A 22,967-nucleotide genomic window follows, 5' to 3' on the forward strand; every position below is an offset into this window, starting at 1 on the left:
TGATCGTACATGTGCGCTCCCCGGCCTATGAAGGATTTGTCGGTGATGACTGTCTTGTCCGGGGAGGAAGGTAACACCTATGCATATATGACATGGGTCTGTCCACCACTGAAGGGATGAGAGCACCCAGTTGGGCACTGTCAGTATGAGGTCCATGGCATGACGTTTTGGCGAGTAAACGGTTTGGAGCCACATCTGGGTGCAATGAAGGTGGAGTCAAGCAAAGGTGGTCATGTATGTGCAAAAAGCCATGTGGCCAAGAAGGAACAGGCAAGTCCTGGCTGGTACATAAGGATTGTTGACAATGTGAGTTATGATTTCTCTCATTGCCTGGAACCTGTTCCTTGGTAGGTAGGCCTTTTCTGTGACTGAACTGATGGTGGCCCCTATAAAGTCCAGGGATTGTATGGGGTCTAGGATTAATTTCACAAAATTGATGCTGACTCCACGGGACGAAGGAAAGTCGAGTAACATGGAGGCTGAAACTTGGGCTTTGTGTCTGGACTGTATGTGTAGGAGCCAGTTGTCTAGATATGGAAACACTAAGATCCCGAAATGTCTGACATAAACCACTACAATGGAGAAAACCCTGGAAGCAGTGGCTCTTCTGAAGGGGAGTAACCTGGAAATGGTGAGTGCCGACTTTGAATCTCAGGAAGCATCTGTGGGCTGGATAGATATCGATGTGAAAATATGCATCCTGCACATAGAGAGCTGTAAACCACATGACTTTTTCTAGGGATGGGATAACCACTGCCAATGTGACCATACGAAACTTGAGTTTGTGGATGAAGCGATTGAGATGACGGAGGTCAAGAATTGGTCAAAACCTGCTTTTTTTCTTGGGTATCAGTTCCTTGATACTCCAGGGGGACGTGTTCTACTGCTTCCTGTTGTAATAAGGAATGCACCTCTTGGGTGAGAATGCTGTTGTGAGAGTGGTCCCTGAAGGGAGGGGTGGGGGGTGGCTAGATGAGGTAGTGTGATCAATTTGATCATATAGCCATGGTGGATGACATTCAGCACCCATTTGTCCATTGTTATTGCACTCCAAGTTTGGAAAAAGAGTGCTAAATGACCCCAAAGTGGGTAGGTGTCGCGAGGTGGTAGGCAAGGTAGTTGGCCGCTCTCTAGATGGTAACAGAAATATGTCTTGGATGGAGGTTGCAGCTGTGAGGTGGAAGCCTGTAAAGGGGGTCCCAGGAGGCATGATCTCTGGGTTTTCTGTCACTTCCTTGGTGGCTCATAAGGTCTCTGAGGACAGAATTGGGGGACCTGTAGCATTGGGTAGGTGGTCGTGGTGTAATTTAAGCTTTGGGGCAGGAGTGTAGATGCCCAGGGAGCGACAGGTGGCTCTGGAGTCCTTGAGGGTATGTGGGGAATTGTCTGTCTTTTGATTAAAGAGATGGGATTCATCAAAGGGAAGGTCTTTGATAGTGTTTTATACCTCCCTAGGAAAACCAGAAGAGCGGAGCCAAGACTCCCTATGCATAATTATGGCCCTAGCCATAGCCCTGGAGGAGCTGTGTCCAGCCTCAATTGGAGTGCTGTTCTGGCCACCAGCTCCCCTTCCTCAACAAACACCTGAAAACGAGTCTGGTCCTGCTGTGGGAGACTATCAGCAAATTCCTCAAATTTGCTGTAGTTCAGGAAGTTGTATTTGGCTAGTAAAGCAGGATAGTTCAAAATCCAGAACTGAAGACTGGATGAGGAAAAGGTCCAAACACTTGTCCTTGTTGTCAGATATTGCAGAACAAGGATGCTGTTGGCTGGCTTGTTCAGTCGCTACTTGCACAACCATGGGGAGGTGGGGGGGTGGAGGAGAAAGGGGGTGCAAAGAGAGAAACTTGGACCCCTTACCCAGAATGTAGTAACTTCTTTCTGCCCCTTTGGGGGTAGGCATGCAGGTAGCCAGGGTGTGCCATAATGTTCTGGCAGGCTCAAGAATGCCGTCATTAATAGGCAGTGCAACCCTAGTTGGTGCTGAGGAGTGGAGGATATCCAGGAGTTTATGCTGGGTGTCTTGGATTTCCTCCATGGGAATATAGAGTTCCCCTGCAACTTTGCACAGTAGCTCTTGAGCTGTCTGAAGTCATCTGGAGGTGAAGCGGATGCTGTAGTCACTGCCTCATCTGGAAAAGAGGAGGGAAATCTTGCTGATTCCGGCGGCACCCTCAGAGCTAGGCTAAGGGATACCTCCTCCTCTAACAGATCCGAGTGCCTGCTAGAAAGGGCCCTCAATGGGGAGGAAGGTGAAAATTCCCTTGTGGATCAGGCTAGTTCTGAGGGAGGGCATCAGGACCAGAGTCCGCAGTACGGCCCGGAGGTCGGATCTGGGGGATGTTGAGGTGGTCCCCATGGCATAGGGTACCGGTGGCTCCACGGGCGCCAAGACCGGGATGGCACGTGTGGGTGGTACAATGCCAATAATCCCTCTCCGGTGTTCAATTTGTCGGAGGATGAGAAGGCAGAATCCAGTTCCATTGGAAGTACCATTGAAGCCAGTGGAAGAGGGTAGTTCATCTGAGGGGTCCCACAGTGGGAGGTGCATCACAAGGGGGAAAAATAATCTCCCTAGAGGTAGAAGGGTCTGAAAAAATGGGGTGATCCCGGAGCTGCTAAAGCAAATATGTTAAGAGGATCACACAGTTCCTGATCTCCCTGGTGTCAGAGGTACCCTCTCTTTACTCAGTGCCTTGGATCCCGCATCTTATGGCACACCAGGGCTGTCGATACCAATGGACCAGCACTCGGAACCGCCGGATCCCCCTGCTTGTGGGGCTTCTTGTCATGTCGATCGGGTTCTGTGTGCACACATCTCTGTGGCTCAAACTCATGGAAGGAGCGTTCACTTTTTTCGCTTTTGAGGAAGACTTAGTCCCATGCTTTTGGGTTTGCTTCCTTACTTCCCTACTAGGCCTCGGCATGGAGTCCATGGGGTGGTACCACCGGAGCCGGATTCGGTAGCAGGAGGCACATAACTTGCGATTTCAGGCTGATGTACAGGGGGGAGGGTCCTCCGACCTGGGTGTGAGTGAGGCGAATTCCATGAGACGGAGAACCTGGCCTTCTCGGGTACAGCTGGGGAAGGATTGGCAGATACTGCACCTAGACGTGACGTGAACTTCCCCCAAACAGTAGAGACAGCTTTGGTGGCCGTTGCTTACCAAGAAGGACCATGGGCAGGAGGCACAGAGTTTGAAGCCCAGGGTCCTGGGCATAGTCCGGTACCCATACAGGGAAGGGACGGGAGGGAGGCAGAAAAACAAACCTGAGATCTGTGTATACTAAATACTACAAACTATGATAAAAACTACAGTACAACTGATAAAACTACTATAAAACTATGTACAATGATGTGTTTAAAGGTGCGTCAGAGATGAGGACACTTAAAAGTTTCAAACTGGACCATGCATCGGTCAGAAGGAACTGGAGAAATGGTCGGTTCGCCCCGTGGCAACCCAGGGTGCATACGTGGACCAATGGACACTACTTTCAAATTTTCCAACTCCGGGCGCATGGTGCTCATGTGTAACCCGCAGTGGAATACAATAGGGACCATCACTCAAAGATGCAGCTACACATTGCACCAGATCTACTCAGTTTACATACCACATTTTGAGAGAAAATACCATGTTTTTAAAAGATATCTGTCTATAATAAAAGGTTGCCCTGTCAAGGACAAATTTCAGCCAGAGCCCAATTTGAAGAGATTTCCTAATAAAAATGGATTAAAAAACTCCAAAAAGTGACACAGAAAATTCTAAGGGAATAAAAGTAGGGCTGTCGATTAATCGCAGTTAACTCTCACATGATTAATTCAAAAAAATTAATCAAGATAAAAAAATTAATCGTAATTAATCACACTGTTAAACAATAGAATACCAATTGAAATGTATTAAATATTTTTGGATGTTTTTCTACATTTTCAAATATTATTGAAACAACTATTACAAAGTGTACAGTGCTCACTTTATATTATTTTTGACTACAAGTATTTTCACTTAAAAATGATAAACAAAAGAAATAGTATCTTCAATTCACTTCATACAAGTACTGTAATGCAATCTCTTTATCGCGAAAGTGTAATTTACAAATGTAGATTTCTTTTGTTACATAACTGCACTCAAAAACATATAAAACTTTAGCGCCTACAAGTCCACTCAGTCCTACTTCTTGTTCAGCCAATTGCTAAGACAAACAAGTTTGTTTACATTTACAGGAGATACTACTGCCTACTTCTTATTTACAATGTCACCTGAAAGTGAGAACAGGCATTTGCATGGCACTTTTGGAGCAGGTGTTGCAAGGTATTTACGTGCCAGATATGCTAAACCAGGGTTCGGCAACCTTTCAGAAGTGGTGTGCCGAGTCTTCATTTATTCACTCTAATGTAAGGTTTTGCGTGCCGGTAATACATTTTAATGTTTTTAGAAGGTCTCTTTCTATAATCTATAACTAAACTGTTGTTGTATGTAAAGTAAATAAGGTTTTTAAAATGTTTAAGAAGCTTCATTTAAAATTAAATTAAAATGCAAAGCCCCCCGGACCGGTGGCCAGGACTCGGGCAGTGTGAGGGCCACTGAAAATCAGCCATAGGTTGCCTACACCTCTGCTAAACATTCGTATGCCTCTTCATGCTTCGGTCACCATTCCAGAGGACATGCTTCGATGGTGATGATGCGCGTTAAAAAAAAAAGTGTTAATTAAATTTGTGACTGAACTCCATGGGAGAGAATTGTATGTCTCCTGTTCTGTTTTTCCCACATTCTGCCATTTTGACAGCTCTAAATAAAAGTTAATATTGTGAAGTTCACACCAATAGCCCACCACTTTTAGAGAAAAACTAAACATTTTGATCCATTTTCAGCTCTATTTAGAATGTAACACTAAATATATAATGTTGTAATAAATCAGGTGGTTCCACAATAATTTTCTTGGAATAATAACTGGAATAAAATACATTTACTTTAAAACTTTCCATATCTTGTGTGGTCTTCAATATGTCTTTGTTAACACTGAACACACATTTTCCATATATAGATTGTGTTATTTCTCATCCAGTGTTAATGATGGGACATGGACAGTCCAGGACTGTCCTACAAACAGAAGAAAAGTACACCAACTTTCCAAAGGATCAGTCAGACTCACCCCAACACAGCATGAAAAGAGCAGTCTGGAAACATTAGAAGGAAGAAGATGTATCATTTTTTTGCATGATGTTGGGCATTAGGGCATGCTGGGGAGGACTCCAAAGTCTGGATAACTGGGAGAAGCTGCAGATAAGGATTCAAAACTAAACTCTGAATCTTTGGAAGTTCTCCGGTTGTTATCCAATACATTTAATATTTAGCCTAAATCAACTTTCAATTCTACCTCAAGGATGTTTTTTCAGATAAACTGCCCACTATCAAAGACACATCTCAATGAAATCAGCTTGAATGAAAGGCAAGGCCAATCCCCAAAAGTGTGGTTTGATTACTTTCTATGTGACATCACATTCAGAACATAAACAGCATGTTTCCTGTTCAAGCATTTCTAAATGTGAGTACATCCTCTTCTACACTATTCTCCCAATTAAAAAAAAAAAAAAAGAGTGAACACAAACACACACACACACACAGCGAGTAGAACTGAAATCCATCTCATTGCAATTCCTGATTATAGCTACAAAAACATGTGTAACTCTGTAAGAGTCAATTACCTTTTTGTCCAAGTTCTGTGCTTCAATCTCTAGACTGACAACTCTTGTGTCTTTAATCTCTTCTGCTGAAATCTGTGTGACAAGAATTTAAAGACAAATTAATTTCCAATGGAGCTTAGCAGACACTCAGGCACATGAAAGGGACTTTGCTTCTGGTTGTAAATATGTTTTCTTGCACACACGTGCGCACACACACACGTCAAGTAACACAATTTAACACTGCCAAAAAGCAGACAAACTTTGAAATTAAATTACCCAAAGCTAATTAATTTAACCAACGAAATTTAACTCTACATAAAGTGACAAGTTCATTCATTCTTTTAGGGATATACACAAAGCACAGTTACCGTAATGGTGCCTTTTCCTGCTGGCTTTCCTTTCTTCAACTCCAAAGGCCGAGTGAGTGTTTTACTGGAAACAATCTAAAGCCAAATGAAGGCATACATAATTATGGAGTTAGACCCAGAAAACAAGGTAACTCTTCAAGAGTAAATTTCCCAAAATCACCTAAGTGCTAAGTCCCTAAGTTCCATTTTCAAAAGTAACCTATACCCTTAGGAGCCTAAGCATCACTGAAAGTCAATGGGACTTATGCTCCTAAATCACTAAGGCTTTTTTGCAAATTTTATTTATCCTAAAGCTATACATTCTGAGGCTACAGTATTCCAGCTCTGACATCCATTGACATCCCCTGAAATCTAATCCTTGCATTCCTTTCACCTCTAATTTTTGCCTCCCAATGACACCTTGAGACAATGATATTTTACTATAAGGATCCAAGAAATTCTAAACATAGAAAGAGGCCATTCAACAAGCCAGGTCCTGTTTTAATATATTTGAACCCCACTTTGCTACCCCTGGGTTAAACATCCAACCTTCTGCTCCAGAAATGGAGGAGTAGAGGGGGTCTCCAATACTCATTCAATCTCTGCTGCAATCACCTTCCCTTTTCACACAAAGGCAACTAAACACAGAGAAGTAGCCCTGCTAGAGTTCTCCAATTACCCCATACTCATTTGTTAGATCATATTCCATGATGTTTGATGCGCTCTCCATTTTGAGCAATTTATAATAAGCCATCTCTATTTTCTGAACTTGGAAGTTTTAAGAATTTTTGTTCCAGATATCTGTTTTCCAGGACACATTCTTGTGCAATCATCAGAAATGAAATTAATCAGGATGGAAAACATTGTTTCTCCCATTGATTTAAAAGGGGCCTGCAAAGGATATCTAAAAATTAGGGCTGTCGGTTAATCACAGGGGGGAGGGATAGCTCAGTGGTCTGAGCATTGGCCTGCTAAATCCAGGGTTGTAAATTCAATCCTTGAGGGGGAGATTTGGGGATTTAGTTGGGGATTGGTCCTACTTTAAGCAGGGGATTGGACTAGATGACCTCCTGAGGTCCCTTATAACCCTGATATTCTATGATTCTAACTCACACAATTAACTAAAAAAAAAATCAATCAAGATTAATCACAGTTTTAATCACACTGTTAAACAATAGAATACCAATTGAAATTTATTAAATATTTTTGCATGTCTTTCTACATTTTCAAATATATTGATTTCTATTACAAGACAGAATACAACATGTACAATGCTCACTTTATATTATTTTTATTACAAATATTTGTACTGTAAAAATGATAAAATACATTATAGTTTTCAATTCACCTCATACAAGTACTGTAGTGCAATCTCTTTATCGTGAAAGTGTAACATACAAATGTAGATTTTTTTTTGTTAAATAACTGCACTCAAACACAAAACAATGTAAAACTTTAGAGCCTACAAGTCCACTAAGTCTTACTTTTTGTTCAACCAGTCGCTAAGACAAACAAGCTACGGGAGAAACTGCTGCCTACTTCTTATTTACAATGTCACCTGAAAGTGAGAACAGGCATTTGCATGGCACTTTTGGAGCCAGTGTTGCAAGGTATTTACATGCCAGATATGCTAAACATTCGTATGCCTTTTCATGCTTCAGCCACCATTCCAGAGGACATGCTTCCATGCTGATGGCACTTGTTAAAAAAAATGTGTTAATTAAAATTTGTGACTGAACTCCTTGGGAGAGAATTGTATGTCCCCTACTCCGTTTTACCTGCATTCTGCCATATATTTTAATGTTACAGCAGTCTCAGATGATGACCCAACACATGTTTGTTTTAAGAATACTTTCACAGCAGATTTGACAAAACGCAAAGAAGGTACCGATGTGAGATTTCTAAATACAGCTACAGCACTCGACTCAAGTTTTTAGAATCTGAAGCACTGTCCAAAATCTGAGCGGGACAGGGTGTGGAGCATGCTTTCAGAAGTCTTAAAAGAGCAACACTCGGATGTGGAAATTACAGAACCTGAACCCCAAAAAGAAAATCAACCCACTGCTGGTGGTATCTGACTCAGATGATGAAAATGAACATGCGTCAGTCCACTCTGCTTTGGATCGTTACCGAGCAGAACCCGTCATCAGCATGGATGCATGTCCACTGGAATGGTGGTTGAAGCATAAAGGGACATATGAATATTTAGCACATCTGGCACGTAATATCTTGTGACGCCAGGTACAACAGTGCCATGGGAAAGCCTGTTCTCACTTTCAGGTGACATTGTAAACAAGAAGCAGGCAGCATTATCTCCTGCAAATTGTAACCAAACTTGTTTGTCTGAGTGATTGGCTGAAGTAGGACTGAGTGGACGTGTAGGCTCTAAAGTTTTACATTGTTTTATTTTTTGTATATAATTCTACATTTGTAAGTTCAACTTTCATGATAAAGAGATTGCACTACAGTACTTGTGTTAGGTGAATTGAAAAATACTATTCCTTTTGTTTTTTTACAGTGCAAATATTTGTAATAAAAAATAAATATAAAGTGAGCACTGTACACTGTATTCTGTGCTGTAATTGAAACCAATGTATTTGAAAATGCAAAAAACATCCACAAATATTTTTAAAATATTGAATACCATTTATTTAACAGCACAATTAATCGCGATTCGTTTTTTTAATCGCTTGACAGCCCTACTAAAAATATTGGACTTGTGACCTTTATTTTTGCTTTATTATAACAAAGAAAGCCTGAAAGGAGTTGTTTGTTTGGGGTTTTAAGATTTTTTTCTGCTTGTTCTGTACCTAAGAAAAAATTAGGAGTATCTTCTCCCGTGGTTTTGCTAGAGGACATGTTGGGGGTCACAGAACATGTACACTGTTAGCGCTCACACTTTAATGGAAAGAGCAGGAGTGTTTGGATTTTTAATTGAAGATCTCCTCTCTTCAAAGTGGTAATCACTGAAGTTAAATAGGTGTTAAAAAAAAATTAAAAAATAGTTTTTCACAGTCTGACTTAAAATCTCATCTCCTCTTCAGATGTAATCATTTCACTAGTTTTCCAGTAAGACAGAACATGAATTTCTAATTTAAAAATATGCAGAAGACTGTACTATAATAACTTTAAAACTTTCTTTAGGCAAAAGGCCAGCTTCTAACGTACCCCCTTCCATGATTGGTCATCTTTAAACAAGACACTAAATGTAAACTCTTCTCTGCCAGCAGAGAGAGTGAAGACCATTAGCGCAATTAAAATGTGCATTGAAACTCATGTACTGTACATATGCAAATACATAACTAAGCATCTCAGGCTATGTCTAACCTTAAAACACCTTAGCTGCGCTACTGAAGTGCTTCAATATAGACACTGCAGTGATGAGAGGGGTTCTTCTGTCGCTGTAGGAAATCCACCTCCCCAAGAGGCGGTAGAACTGTCTATTCTGGGTATTAGGTGTCTATTTTTCACGCCTGAGAGACGTAGCTATACCACTATAACTTTGCAGTGTAGACCAGCCCTAAGAAAGAGAGACTCTTCATTGAGGGCTAACCTCACAATAAGCTTCATTTTTTAAACTGTGCCCATTCAAGTTATTTAAATATAAACTAGGGGTTTGCACACTTTGCAAGTTCTATAGGGTGGGCTCACTGCACACATCTAGAAGTTCTTAAATCCCTCCATTCTCCCCACAAGCTCCTAGTGTGCCACTCTCCCATCCGCCCTCTAATCCAGGGACTCCCTGTAACTGCTCCTCTCCCTGCACACCAGGCTCTGTGCATCCCCCATTTCCCTCCATTGGCAGTGGCTCTATGTTTTCCCCATACCAAGGACTATGTGCAAAAACCCCATTCCAAGATCTTCTCTGCCAGATGCCCTGTGGGCTCCCCTTCCCCGCCTTATTTCTTCTCATCTTGTAGGCAGAAAGAAAAGTCATTCAAGATGGCAACATGCTCTACTCTATTGGGAGGATGAACGGAGCTGAGATAGAGGTATTGTTATGCTGGAAGATGCTAACCAGTTGAAGGTGTGGCTCTGCTAAACAGATGCCAGAGGCTCCATGTGATCCCCATTTTCCCCCTTCTATTTTTCCCCCCCAAAATCAATCAGGTTCTGCCCACTGAAACCTACAACATTCCCTGAAATTTTGAACAGATCACAGTCAGCGTTCAAAAGTTATCATGTTACAGACAGACAGACGCTATCACAAACCCTGCCAAAAAAAAATTAATAATTTCTTGTTTGAATGTAAAGAAAAGCTGAACACATTTTGCTCAAACTCTTTAAAAGAAACCAGCTTTGGGCTGGGAAGTTTCAATATCAAAGAACACACCTGAGCAAGTTACAAACAACTGATACTAATGTTTCAGAACAGCTCTTCCACTTGGCTTTAGGGAGAGTTGGCCAACCAGGATGTCACATTGTAGAGGGAGCGTCAGAAAGGCACCAGAACTGCTGTGTCTCTGTTGCAGGCAGGGTAGATTGATTAAAATCTAAGCGATTTAAATCACAGATTCTAATCATGATTTAAATAATCAATTTTAATCTTGTTTTGCGTTTGTGCTTTGTAGTTATTTTCCTAAAAAAAGGCTGATTCTCATTGGTTGGTACCATTAAAACATGCTGATAGGGAACTACACATAGCCTTTCCGCCAAATCTGATGGTAATTATTTTTGCTAATCGGGGGATACAGTATATCTAGACACATTTATTCAGATTCTTAATTTTAATATATTTGTATCATGTTAGAAACTGGTGAACAACACATTTCTTATTTAGTAGATGATTAATTTTTTACTTGCGTTTTGTGTCAAGCTGTATTTGGACAGAAATTGGAATTCAATTAAAATGTGAAAAAACAGCATTTTGAAATTATTAGTCAAATAAAACTACCTTAAATGTGCTGGATACATAAGAAAAAAGGAAGTTTATCAAAACACGTTTTGCACTTAAAACTAACTGATTTATGAAGCAAACGAAATATACTTAGTAAATTTAAAAAACAGTTACTCACCTTCTCATAACTGTTGTTCTTCGAGATGTGTTGCTCACGTCCATTCCAATTAGGTGTGTGCGCGCCACATGCACAGTCATCGGAAGGTTTTTCCCCTAGCAGCACCCGTCAGGTCAGCTGTGAGGCCCCCTGGAGTGGCGCCTTCATAGCAGTGAATATAGGTCCCTGCCCATCTGCTGCCTCTTCAGTCCCTTCTTGCTTGATACTCCAACAGAGGGGAGACGGATGGGTTTGTAATGGACATGAGCAACACATCTCGAAGAACAACAGTTACGAAAGGTAGGTAGCCATTTTTTCTTCTTCGAGTGTTTGCTCATGTCAATTCCAATTAGGTGACTCCCAAGCCCTTGCCAGAAGGTGGGATCGGAGTTCGTGGAATTGCTGCCTGGAGCACCGCTCTGCCAAATGCTGCATCGTCTCTGGGTAACAGCGTAATGAGAGGTGAAAGTGTGAGCCGAGGACCACGATGCCACCCTGCTTATCTCCTGGATCGGGACCTGGGCCAGGAATGCTGCCGAGGAGGCCTGCGCTCTTCTGTAACGTGCCGTTAGTTCAGGGGCTGGTACTTTTGCCAGATCATATCATGCCTGGATACAAGACATGATCCATGATGAAATCCTCTGTGATGAGACCGAAAGGCCCTTCATCCGGTCTGCAACTGCCACAAACAGCTGGTTTGACTTATGGAACGGCTTTGTACATTCAATGTAAAAGGCCAGCGCTCGAACGTCCAGGGAGTGTAGCCTTTCTTCTCGACTATCCACGTGAGGCTTTGGGTAAAAGATGGGTAGAAAAATGTCCTGATTGGCGTGGAATTGGGACACAACCTTTGGGAGAAAGGCTGGGTGAGGCCTACGTTGCACCTTGTCCTTATAGAAAATAGTGTAACGAGGGTCAGAGGTTAGGGCTTTACGCTCCGACACTCTCCTTGCTGACGTAATGGCAACTAGGAATGTCATCTTCCATGACAGGTAGAGCAGTGAACAAGTCGGCAGGGGTTCAAATGGGGGCCCCATTAGTCTGGAAAGGACCAGGTTGAGATCCCATGCTGGGATAGGTTGCTTAATCTGCGGGTATAGCTTGTCCAGATCTTTCGGGACTGACCATTGTGTTGGTGAAGACAGAACAGCTTGCCACTCCTGGGTGGAAGGCAAAGATGGCTGCCAGAGATGATTCCGAGAGGCCCTGCTGTTTTAAATGCAGTAGGTAGTCTAGGATAAGCGGTATGGGAGCCTGCATCGGAGGAGCACGACCTTAGAACACCAGATTGCAAACCTTTTCCAACTGGCCAGGTAGGTAGCTCTGGTGGAGGGTTTCCTGCTTCCTAATAGGACCTCCCTAACTGGCTCAGAGCACATAAGCTCCATCGGGTTTAGCCATGAAGCTTCCAAGCAGTGAGGTGCAGAGACTCGAGGTTGGGATGATGAAGATGACTGTGGTCTTGGGTGATCAGGTCCGGGACCAGGGGCAATGTGATTGGGGTGTCCACTGACAGCTCCGGGAGCATGGTGTACCAGCGCTGGCTAGGCCAAGCCAGTGCTACCAGTATGACCACCGCCTTGTCCCTGCAGATCTTGCGCTGAACACTGGGGATGAGCAGAACCGGTGGGAACATGTACAACAGATGGTCTGTCCAAGGAAGGAGAAATGCATCCCCTAGAAAGCCCAGGCTGAGATTCCAGAAGGAACAGAATCAGGGGCCCTTCCTGTTGCTCTTCGTGGCGAGCAGGTCGATTTGGAGAACTCCCCACCTTTGGAAAATGTTGTGCACCACATCCGGGCGGATAGACCACTCGTGATTGTGGAAGGACCTGTTGAGGTAGTCCGCCAACTCATTCTGAGAAACTGGGAGGTAAAGTGCTTCCAGGTGAATGGAGTGGGCTATGCAGAAATCCCACAGCTTAAGGGCTTCCCGACATAGGGGAGAAGAACGAGCACCCTGCTTGTTTATGCAAAACATAGCAATTGTGTTGTCTGTCATGACCCCCACACACTTCCCTTGCAATTGGGCCTGGAAGGCTTGACACGCCAGTCGGACCACTCTCAACTCCTTGACATTGATGTGGAGTGAAAGCTCGTCCTGCAACCAGAGACCTTGGGTCTGGAGTTCTCCCAGGTCAGCGCCCCATCCCAATGCTGATGCATCTGTCAAGAGGGACAGAAAGGGCTGAGGTTTGTTGAAGGGGACTCCCTTGCACACCTCCTGTGGGTTGAGCCACCAGTGGACAGATTCGAGAATCAGCACCAGGCGGGTGACCACCTTGTCCAGGCTGTTGCGCCCCGGACAGTAGGTGGATGCCAGCCAAGCTTGGAGAGGCCTGAGTCTCACGTGCTGTACCACATACGTACATGCTGCCATGTGGCCAAGAAGCCTCAAGCAACCCCTTGTTGTGGTAGTAGGTTACCGCCTGAGGCTTTGTATGATGTCTGTCATTCACCAAAAGCGAGCCTCTGGCAGGGATGGCCTAGCCTGGCCTGAGTCCAACACTGCTCCGATAAAATCTATTCTCTGTGTCAGTGTAGCGGGACGGTCACCCCGCTCCAGCTAAGAAGGGGTTAAGAGCCAGCCCTTGGAGAGGGCCGGGACAGGGAGGAATGGCTAGGCTGATTGGGGAAACAGCCACAGTTGAGGCCACGCCCCAATCAGGCCACAGCTGGCCCTATAAAAGGGCTGTGAGCCAGGAGCTTGCACACAGTCTCTCGCTCTAGCTGTGGATTGAGATGGGCCTGGCTGCTTGGGAGCACAGCAGGGTACCTAGAGTGGAGCAGGGCTGGGGAAAGGCCAGAGGAGCTGGGGAGCTCCAGGCTGGAAAACCCCCGGGCTGCAGGCCTTGGTAAAAGCCAGGAAGAGTACTGGGGTTGCAGAGGTGCAGACCAGGGTAGGCAAAGGCAGCAGGTCCAAACCACCCTTGCCAATGATGAGTGGATTACAGACTGCAGTCTGCCCCAGTGAGCGGAGGTTAGGTGGTGACTGGCAGTAGCCACTGAGGCAAAGTGGATATAGAGAGTTGGGGATTCCCCTGGGAGGGAACACCCAAAGTGTGGGGACACTGCCAGGCGGCAGCACCCCAAGGCAAAGGCAAGGGGTCCAGGAGGGACATGAGGGCCAGTGACAAGCGAGAAATCAGCCGGCCTGCAGAGGGCGCTCCGGAGCTGGAGAGCTAATTCCCTGGATGACCAGCAGGAGGCGCCGCACTGGTGAGTCGTCACCTTGCTACAGTTGGGTTAAGGGTTGATTTGTGCTTGTTGAGCAGCAAACCCAACCTGTCGAAGGTGGAATTTACGAAGCTGACTTGTCACTCCACTTCGTCCCTGGAATGCCCCCTGAGCAGCCAGTCGTTGAGGTACGGGTAAACCTGCACCTGCCTCCGGTGTAGGAGGGTGGCTATGACCGACATGCACTTGGTGAACACTCGTGAGGCCGTTCACAGGCCAAAGGGGAGGACTGTAAATTGGTAATGACTGTGATTGACCACAAACCTGAGGAACCATCTGTGGGCAGGAATTATAGAGATGTGGAAATACGCGTCCTTGAAGTCGAGGGCGGTGTACCAGTCTCTTGGATCCAGAGAGGGAATAATCATACTTAGAGAGACCATGCGGAACCTCAACTTTCTCATTAAACTGTTGGGGCCTCGCAGGTGAAGGATGGGTCTGAGACCCCCATTAGCTTTGGGGATTAGGAAATAATAGGAACAGAATCCCTTGCCCCTTAGCTCCTGAGGAACCTCCTCCACTGCTCCCGTGGCGAGGAGCGTTTGGATCTCCTGCATGAGATGCTTGCGAGAAGGGTCCCTGAAGAGGAATAGGGAAGGGGACTGGGAGAGAGGGGAAGGGCAGAATTGGAGAGAATATCTCATTTCCACCATGCAAAGGACCCAGCCATCTGAATCTGTGCCCAAGCACAATAGAAGTGGGACAGATGGTTGAGAAAACAGGGAGAAGGATCCAGTGTGCAGGCTGGTGTGTCGCCCCCAGGCGTGCCTTCAAAAGGCTTGCTTAGAGCCTGACAATGGCCTTGTCAAGCCTTGGCCCGGCGGAGGATGGGGAGGCTTGCACCTGCCATTCCTATCCTGCTTCCTGGAGAAGTCATGCCTGGGCCGGAGTGTTAGAAACGCTGTAGGGGCTGTGACTTAAAATGTTTCCGCTGGGTGGCAGGGGTATGCATGCGCAACGATTTCAGCGTCACCCGCAAATCTTTTAGGCTGTGAAGCCTGGAGTATGTTTGCTCCACAAATAGGCCCATGCTATCAAAGGGCAGGTCCTGAATAGTTTGTTGGACTTCAGGAGGAAGACCAGATGCCTGGAGCCAAGAGCTCCTTCTCATGGCTATACCAGAGGACATGGTCCGCGTGGCCAAGTCCACAGCATCCAGTGAGGCCTGTAAAGAGGTCCGTGCCACCACCTTGCCCTCATCCACTATCGCCGCAAACTAGGCTCTAGAATCTGCTGGCACAAGCTCCTTGAATTTCATCATGGATTCCCACGAATTAAAATTGTATCTGATGAGGATTGCTTGCTGGTGAGCAATCCTCAGCTGGATCCCTCTGGTCAAGTAGACCTTCCAGCCAAAGAGGTCCATCTTTTTGGAGTCTTTCGACTTGGGAGTTGGGCCCTGTTGTCCCTGTCTCTCTCTCTCTCTCTCTCTCTCTCGTTTACTGCCACCACAAGTGAGCAGGACTGCAGGTGAGAGAATAAGTACTCGGACCCTTTAGCGGGTATGAAATAGTTCCTCTGCACGCCCTTTGCAGCAGCAAACATGTACTTCTTGAACATTAATTTTTAAATTTAAATTATTTTAACACATTATAGTAAAGTCAGGCCTTAATATAGGTTGTTATAATTTCATATTTAATTTTAAATAGGCTTATTTTTAGAAAGAAAATGTATGTAATTTAAATTAAAATGGACTTTTTAAAATAATTTTTTATCCACTCTGCTTGCCAAAAGATCCTACATCAATAGAAAGAACTCTGCTGCAGACACTGTGAAAGATCCTAAAAGTACTTTGGATGCCAAAGCTATGTCTACACTATGGAGACTATACTGACATAGCTATGTCAGCATAGCAATGCCAGCATAAACCTGTAGTGTAGACGCAGTCTACATGGATGGAAGACAGTTTAGGGGACTAGTGTAGGAATACCACCTTCCCAAACAACAGCAGCTACATTGACGAGAGCATTCCTGTCAAAATAGCTGCATCTACGCTGGAGGTTAGGCTGGTATAGTTTGATCACAGCCCTGATCAACACAGCTATGTCAACCTAACTTTTAAGCACAGACCAAGCCTAAATATAGTGACTGCAGCAGAGCCAGCCCTAGGAGTCAGAGATCCACTCAGTACCATTCTAAATGGAATGAAAGAAATACTGTATTTCAGAGGGTACTCTTTTAAAATACAATGGCTGAGAGAACTCCAAGCCACTTCAGACTTAAGCTAGTGGCACACACTCTTTTTCTAAGGCCTGCCCTACTTTAAATTAAGTTGACATAGCTACGGTTGAAAAATGCACACCCTGGAATGACTCAGCTATGCTGACCTAAGGCCTGGTGTAGATGGAGCTAGGTGGACAGAAGGTAGTCATCTATCTACTGCTGCTAGGTGGATTACCTACAGCAACAGAAAACCCCCTTTTGTTACTTTCGGAAATGTCTACACGACTGTGCTACAGCAGCATAGCCACATTGCTGTAGCTGTGCCACTATAGCACCCATAATGTAGACATGGCCTATATAAGATCAGTTGAAAGGATTAAATTCTTTCACCTCAAGTATGCCAAAGCTTCTGACACCTAAGTTTCTCCTGTTTTCAGATTTAAACCTACATATATCACAACTTTGCAGAACATTAGAGAAGAAATTTCTGCAAGTACCTGTCCCAGTGTACACTCAACCCCTCCAAGGTAATCATCATCATTTAAGTCATAGGACTTGTTATCGATATCATATACACCAAACTTCAGCTTCTGCACTTTCTCAAAGTAATAATCAACGAGCAGCTTCTTGGAGAATTCAGGCTTCTGGCAGTTCTTTATCTTTTCAGTTCGATCCAACTATGCAAAGAAAGAGATGGAGATGATCACTATATATAAACATATTAACCACACTTGCCACAAAACTCTTTATATCCCTCACCCCCAAACACTTCTTCACTGGCCTTTATATGCACCATATCTGAGGATCCAGGCTGCTAAATCTAGCCACTGCCACAGAGCCTGCTGACAGCTCTGCAACTTTGTACTCCCCAAATGTTAATAAAGAAACTATATAATCAATTATCAGAGGGCTAGCCATGTTAGTCTGGATCTGTAAAAAGCGACAAAGAGTCCTGTGGCACCTTACAGACCTTATGACACATCTGACGAAGTGGGTATTCACCCACAAAAGCTTATGCTCCAATACGTCTATTAGTCTATAAGGTGCCACAGGACTCTTTCTCCCTATAATGGCCACTAAATTTGGCTAAGAGATAATCTGAAATTGAGGAAAAAAGCCACTGACATACTATGGACAAATTATTTGGTGGCCTCAAAGTGCAGTCACCAACTCTTGCTCAAATTTTTTCCTAAAATATTTAATTAGCTTTAGGAAAACAAATAAATATGCATATCCATATCACTGTAATTTATTTATTGCAAGCTGCTAAGTCTGCTGTGAAAAGTGATATTAACAAACATATAAGTATCACTTTTCACAGCAGACTTACTCAGCCCCACAAGTCTGGGGACAAATTAAGCCCTGGATGGGGGATTAGGGGAGGCAGCAGGGGCCAGGGACAACGGGAATGGTGGTTTGGCAGCAGGGGGCTGGAGCCTGAAGCCCCGCAGGGGACGGAACCCAAAGCCACGTGGCCAGAGCCTGAAGCCAGATCCTGCCTCTCCGTCACCCCCCGGGATGAAGCTAAAAGCCTGAGCCCTACCACCCCTGGAAAGGTAGGGAACTCACCGACTGCCTGTTCCTCCAGCATCGTGCCCCAGCTGTCTCCAGAGGGGGGGCAGGGCCCAACTCCTGCTGGAAGCCCCAGAAACCAACACCACGGCTGTGAATCTTTCTAGGAGCACTGAAGGGGAGGGGCCACTGCTCCCTCTTCCCTCCCCCATCACAACCCAGGAGGCTGTGGCCCCAAGAAAAGCCCCTAGTGGCCGCATTAGAGAAACGCTGTACTATGTGCTGATTGCCCACCTCACAGGGGAAAAGCACATGGCACATCCTAACAGAAAAACAAACATTCCTGTTGTTTCTCCAAGTTAATAAGCAAACGATTCTTACTTTATCACACTTGAGAGACATGAACTTTCAAAGTCACAAAATTTTTGACCAAATATTAATTTGTAAATATTTGCAGCATTTAATTAAGCAAATTACGCAATTACTAGGAAGAATAACAAGTGCAAATATTTACCGTTAGGTCATGTTCTGAAAATACATATTTCTGTATGATAATGCAAAACTGGAGATTATAGACTACTTTTTACCTCTGCCCATTGATCACCTCCCACATTTTGAAGTAAGACACACAGAGGGTCAGATTTTGAACCAACATCTTTGTCAATGAGATTCTCACAGGATATCGACAATTCCACCTTAGTCACACACTGAGCCATCTGCAGAAAAGGAATAAATGCAAATGTTGATAAAGTACTTATCAATAAAACCACGTCCCTCACATTCATAACAGTGACACATAGCAAGCCACACAGCACAGCAAACAGAACCTAAGTAGGATAAATACACCTCAGCTAGAGGATTCTTGGGATTTTAGAAGGGGACAAAGCTCTCAAGTTGATTCTAAATTCCAGTGTTTATATTCTGGGTATTTGTAAAACAAGGATTCCATTTAATTCTAGAAAATTGTACACAAGGCTTGAAATACACAGCCATTTAGAAAGATTAATTTAGGAAATCCAGAATACACACTTTAACACACTTAAAACTTCCTTCATCAAATAATGGCACTCCACCAGAGAAGTAGATCGCATCATGAAACAGACCACGCAAATACCCCGAGAGAATCTGCCTGAACTCCCTCCATTGCACATCCCTAATTCTCATCTACGACCCCACAGCGAAACCCATACAGGGTATCATTAAACAGTTACAATCCATACTCAATGGTGATCACATCCTGATAGAAATCTTTCCTGAACTCCCTCTTCTGGCCTTCAAACAAACCCCCAACTTCACCAAGCTCATCATCAGAAGCAAGCTCTCCACGGAGCAGGACACCCCAACTCAAAGAGGCACCAGATCCTGCCAGAACAGATACAAAACCGCCAGACATATCTCCACTGCTACAATGATCAATACCCCACACAACACACCTTTCAACATTCCTGGGTCCTACACATGCCTATCACAACACTGCCATGGGTGCACAGGTTCAGTGCTCTGAAACCACTCTGAATAGTGCTGCCAACTTTCTAATTGCACAAAACCGAACATACTTGCCCCACCCTCTGCCCTGAAGCCCCACTCCTGCCCTGCCCCTTCTCTGAGGCCTCGCTCACACTCACTCCAGCCCCCCTCCCTCCGTCGCTTGCTCTCCCCCACCCTCACTCACTTTCACTGGGCTGGGGCAGGAGTGCGGGAGCAAGTGAGGGCTCCAGTTGGGGGTGCAGACTCCGGGGTAGGGCCAGAAATGAGGGGTTCAGGGTGTGGGAGGGGGCTCCGGGCTGGGGCTGACAGTTCCGGCTGGGGGTGCAGGCTGTGGGGTGGAACTGGGGATGAGGCATTTGGGGTGCAGGATTGGGCTCCAGGTTGGGGCCAAGGGGTTTGGAGTGCAGGAGTGGGCTCAGGGCTGGGGCAGAGGGTTGAGGTGTGGGAGGGGGTGCAGGCTCCAGATGGGAATGTGGGTTCTGGGGTGGGGCCAGCAATGAGGGGTTTGGGGTGCAGGAGGAGGCTCAGGGCTGGGACCCAAGGGTTTGGAGTGGGGGAGGGGGTGTGGGCTCTGGGAGGGAATCTGGGTGCAGGAGGAGGCTGGTAGGGGTGCAGGAGGAGGTTGGCGAAGGGCATTAGGGTGCGAGCTCTGGAAGGGGGCTCAGGGCTGGGGTGCAGGAGTGGGGTCTGGGAGGAAATTAAGGTGCGGGAGGGGGTTCCGACCTAGGGCAGGGGGGTTGGGGTACAGACTGCGGCTGGGTGGCACTTACCTCAGGCTGCTCCGGGTGGGTGGCATTGCGGGGCTAAGGCAGGCTCCCTGCCTGACCTGGCTCTGGGCTGCTCCTGGAAGCGGCCAGCGTGTCCGACTCCTAGACACAGGGGTGATCAGGTGGCTCTGCACAGTGCGTGCTACCCATGCCTGCAGGCGCCACTCCCGGAGCTCCAATTGGCTGCGGTTCCCGAGCAATGGAAGCAGTGGAGCCAGTGCTACACGGAGCTTCCCTGATCGCTTTTGCGCCTAGGGGCCGCACATGCCGGCCGCTTCCGGGGAGTGCACAGAGCCAGGGCAGGCAGGAAGCCTGCCTTAGTCCTGCTGTACCGCCGACCAGACTTTTAACGGCCCGGTCAGCAGTGCTGACCGGAGCTGCCAACCTCTCTTTTTGATCGGGCGTTCTGGTCGAAAACCTGGCAACCCTAACTCTGAATGATGTTCAGACAGGACCCTCTTGTAGTGAGACGACGCCTCAGGGCACACTCTCACTAGGGCAAGCCTCCTTGGCTTCAGCGCCTTCTGGGTCTGACCTGATGCTGTGAGCTCCCCACAGTGAGCCCACCTGAACAGGAGACCTGGGGAAGCCTTACGTGCCTCCAAAGAGGCCATGCACCCTCAACTTCCACAGTCAGCAGTGACTCAGCCAGTGATGTAAACCAGAAGATTTATTAGTTGTCTGGAATACAGCGCAGAACAGATCTTGTTAGCAGGGCCGGCTCCAGGCACCAGTCTTCCAAGCAGGTGCTTGGGGCAGCAGTCTGCAAGGGGCAGCAGTCCGTGTGTTTTTGCCCCCAAGCAGCGCGCCGAATTGCTGCTGTGGACAGCAGGGGCAGTCCGTGCACCATTAGGGTGGCACGCGCGTTTCCGTGGCGGTGGCAATTCAGCGGCAGCTTCTATGTTCAGCTGCCCATGGCGGCAATTTGGCGGCAGCTTCTGTCTTCCAGCTGAAGCTGCCGCCAAATTGCCGCCGTGGCGGAAACGCGGGTGCCGCCCTAACGGCGCACGGACTGCCCATGCTGTCCGTGGCGGCAATTCGGCGCACTGCTTGGGGTGGCAAAAACAGTAGAGCCAGCCCTGCTTGTTAGCACAGAAAGAAGAAAGATTCAGCAAAGTCCATCTTGGGGAGACCCAGACCCCTAGGCTCCTCCCGTCCCGAGTCCCAACCAGGAGACTGATCAGCATCTAGCAGCGCCTCAGTCATGCCCAGTTGCCCCACCTCCATCCCTTGTCTCTTTCCCAGCAAACTGGTCACCTGGCCTCCACCTCTCTCTTTGTTTCCCATGCGTTGCAGCCAGCTGGCTTCTTGCAGAGGATCAGCCCCGGCCATCAGTTGTCAGGATACAGACTGTCTGGTCATTGTCTGGGCCCAGGCAGTTAGAGTGCAGTCACACCTGCTCTCTAGGGGCCTCTGCAATGATCACACACCGTTGTCCCACTACCTAGATACTTGTGCAACACACAAAGGAAACTGAGGCACCACAACATTCATACAAAACATTAAGAAAATTCCCATTTTGTCAGTGGCGTACCTCATTCAGTACACTAAATGCCCCAACAACCACCATGTGAGTGAAATGAGACAGTTACTATGCTCTCAAATGAATTCACACAGAAAAATGATGAGATATAAACACCATTATCACCCAAGTGTGAACATTGTTTTATGAAAAATCACTCCATACCTGACCTCTCAAGTCCTTAGCCTCAAAGGAAACCTGCATAACACCTTCAAAAGCTGAACTTGTATTCATAACTCAGCTAGACACCAAAAACCATGAACTTAAGACATTGGATTTATGGCTCTGTACAACTACCTGTAACCCACTAACCCTCCTTTGTCCTATGACTCTAGAGATGTTAATTGCACACTTCACATGAATCATTTCTTGCAACACGTGTTAACTCCTTTTCTGTTCCATCCTTGTAGTTAGACGTGACACTGAGACCTTGTCTACACTACACGTAAGCTGCCTTACGTCGACCAAACTTAGTGTAAGCATCTACACTAAAACGTCCCTTCCGCCGATGTAACTCACCCACTATACTGACTTAACTCCACCTCTGTGAGCAGTGTAGCGTTTAAGTCAATGTAGTTAGGATGTGTGTAGACACTGCGTTACTTACATTGCTTGTTACTGCCCGGAGCCCCACTGCTCTGGGGCTCCGGCTGCTAGTGCCCCACTTAAATGGGTACAAGCACTCCTGGTGAGGATGTGCACCACTGACAGAAAGAGCGTAGCGTGGACACAAAGAGCCAATTTAATTACTGCAGTAGCTGTATATCAACCTAACTTAAGTCAACTTAATTCTGTAGTGTAGACATGCCCACATGTAGTACCTCTCCTAGACCCAAAGAGCTCTATGTAAGCTTGCCTCTTTCACCAACAGAAGATGGCCCAATAAAAAAAATTACCTCACCCCCCTTGTCTCTCTAATCTATTAATTAACAAGGTAGTGAACGGACCAACAGAGTGGCGTTGCAACAGAATATTTTAATATACAAATTTCAGAACAAGAGTTTCCTTACTTTAAAAATGACAGTAAATAAAATTTGTATTAATTGATAACTCGGTTTGGATCCAGTAACAGATCCTGCAGACAACCACTGCATTCTCTAAGAAAATAAAAGCAACTTTATCAATCAGACCTAAATCTTCAAGAGAAAAACTTGGTGTATCACAGTAAAATTACAGGTTACTAAATATATTTTCACCACAAGCACTAAAATAGAAATGTCTCAATATTTTAGTCAACAAAATATTATTTTGTAA

The 22,967-nt window shown here is 45.7% G+C and overlaps 1 protein-coding gene across 15 annotated transcripts in view; it reads right to left on the bottom strand.

Annotated features, from left to right (window-relative positions):
• The window catches only part of CPNE1 (copine 1), an 88,899-nt gene that overhangs the window by 23,784 nt on the left and 42,148 nt on the right, over positions 1–22,967 (bottom strand). For all 15 annotated transcript variants that reach the window (XM_005310759.5, XM_065565621.1, XM_024111631.3 and 12 more), the window contains 4 exons: positions 18,524–18,652; positions 16,922–17,101; positions 6,052–6,126; positions 5,705–5,776 (listed from right to left, as the gene is read on the bottom strand). In XM_005310759.5, coding sequence (XP_005310816.1) covers positions 5,705–5,776; positions 6,052–6,126; positions 16,922–17,101; positions 18,524–18,652 — 456 coding nt within the window. The remainder of the gene's footprint in view (positions 1–5,704; positions 5,777–6,051; positions 6,127–16,921; positions 17,102–18,523; positions 18,653–22,967) is intronic.

Source organism: Chrysemys picta, chromosome 13, assembly GCF_011386835.1.
Source record: "Chrysemys picta bellii isolate R12L10 chromosome 13, ASM1138683v2, whole genome shotgun sequence".
NCBI classification, from domain to species: domain Eukaryota; kingdom Metazoa; phylum Chordata; order Testudines; family Emydidae; genus Chrysemys; species Chrysemys picta.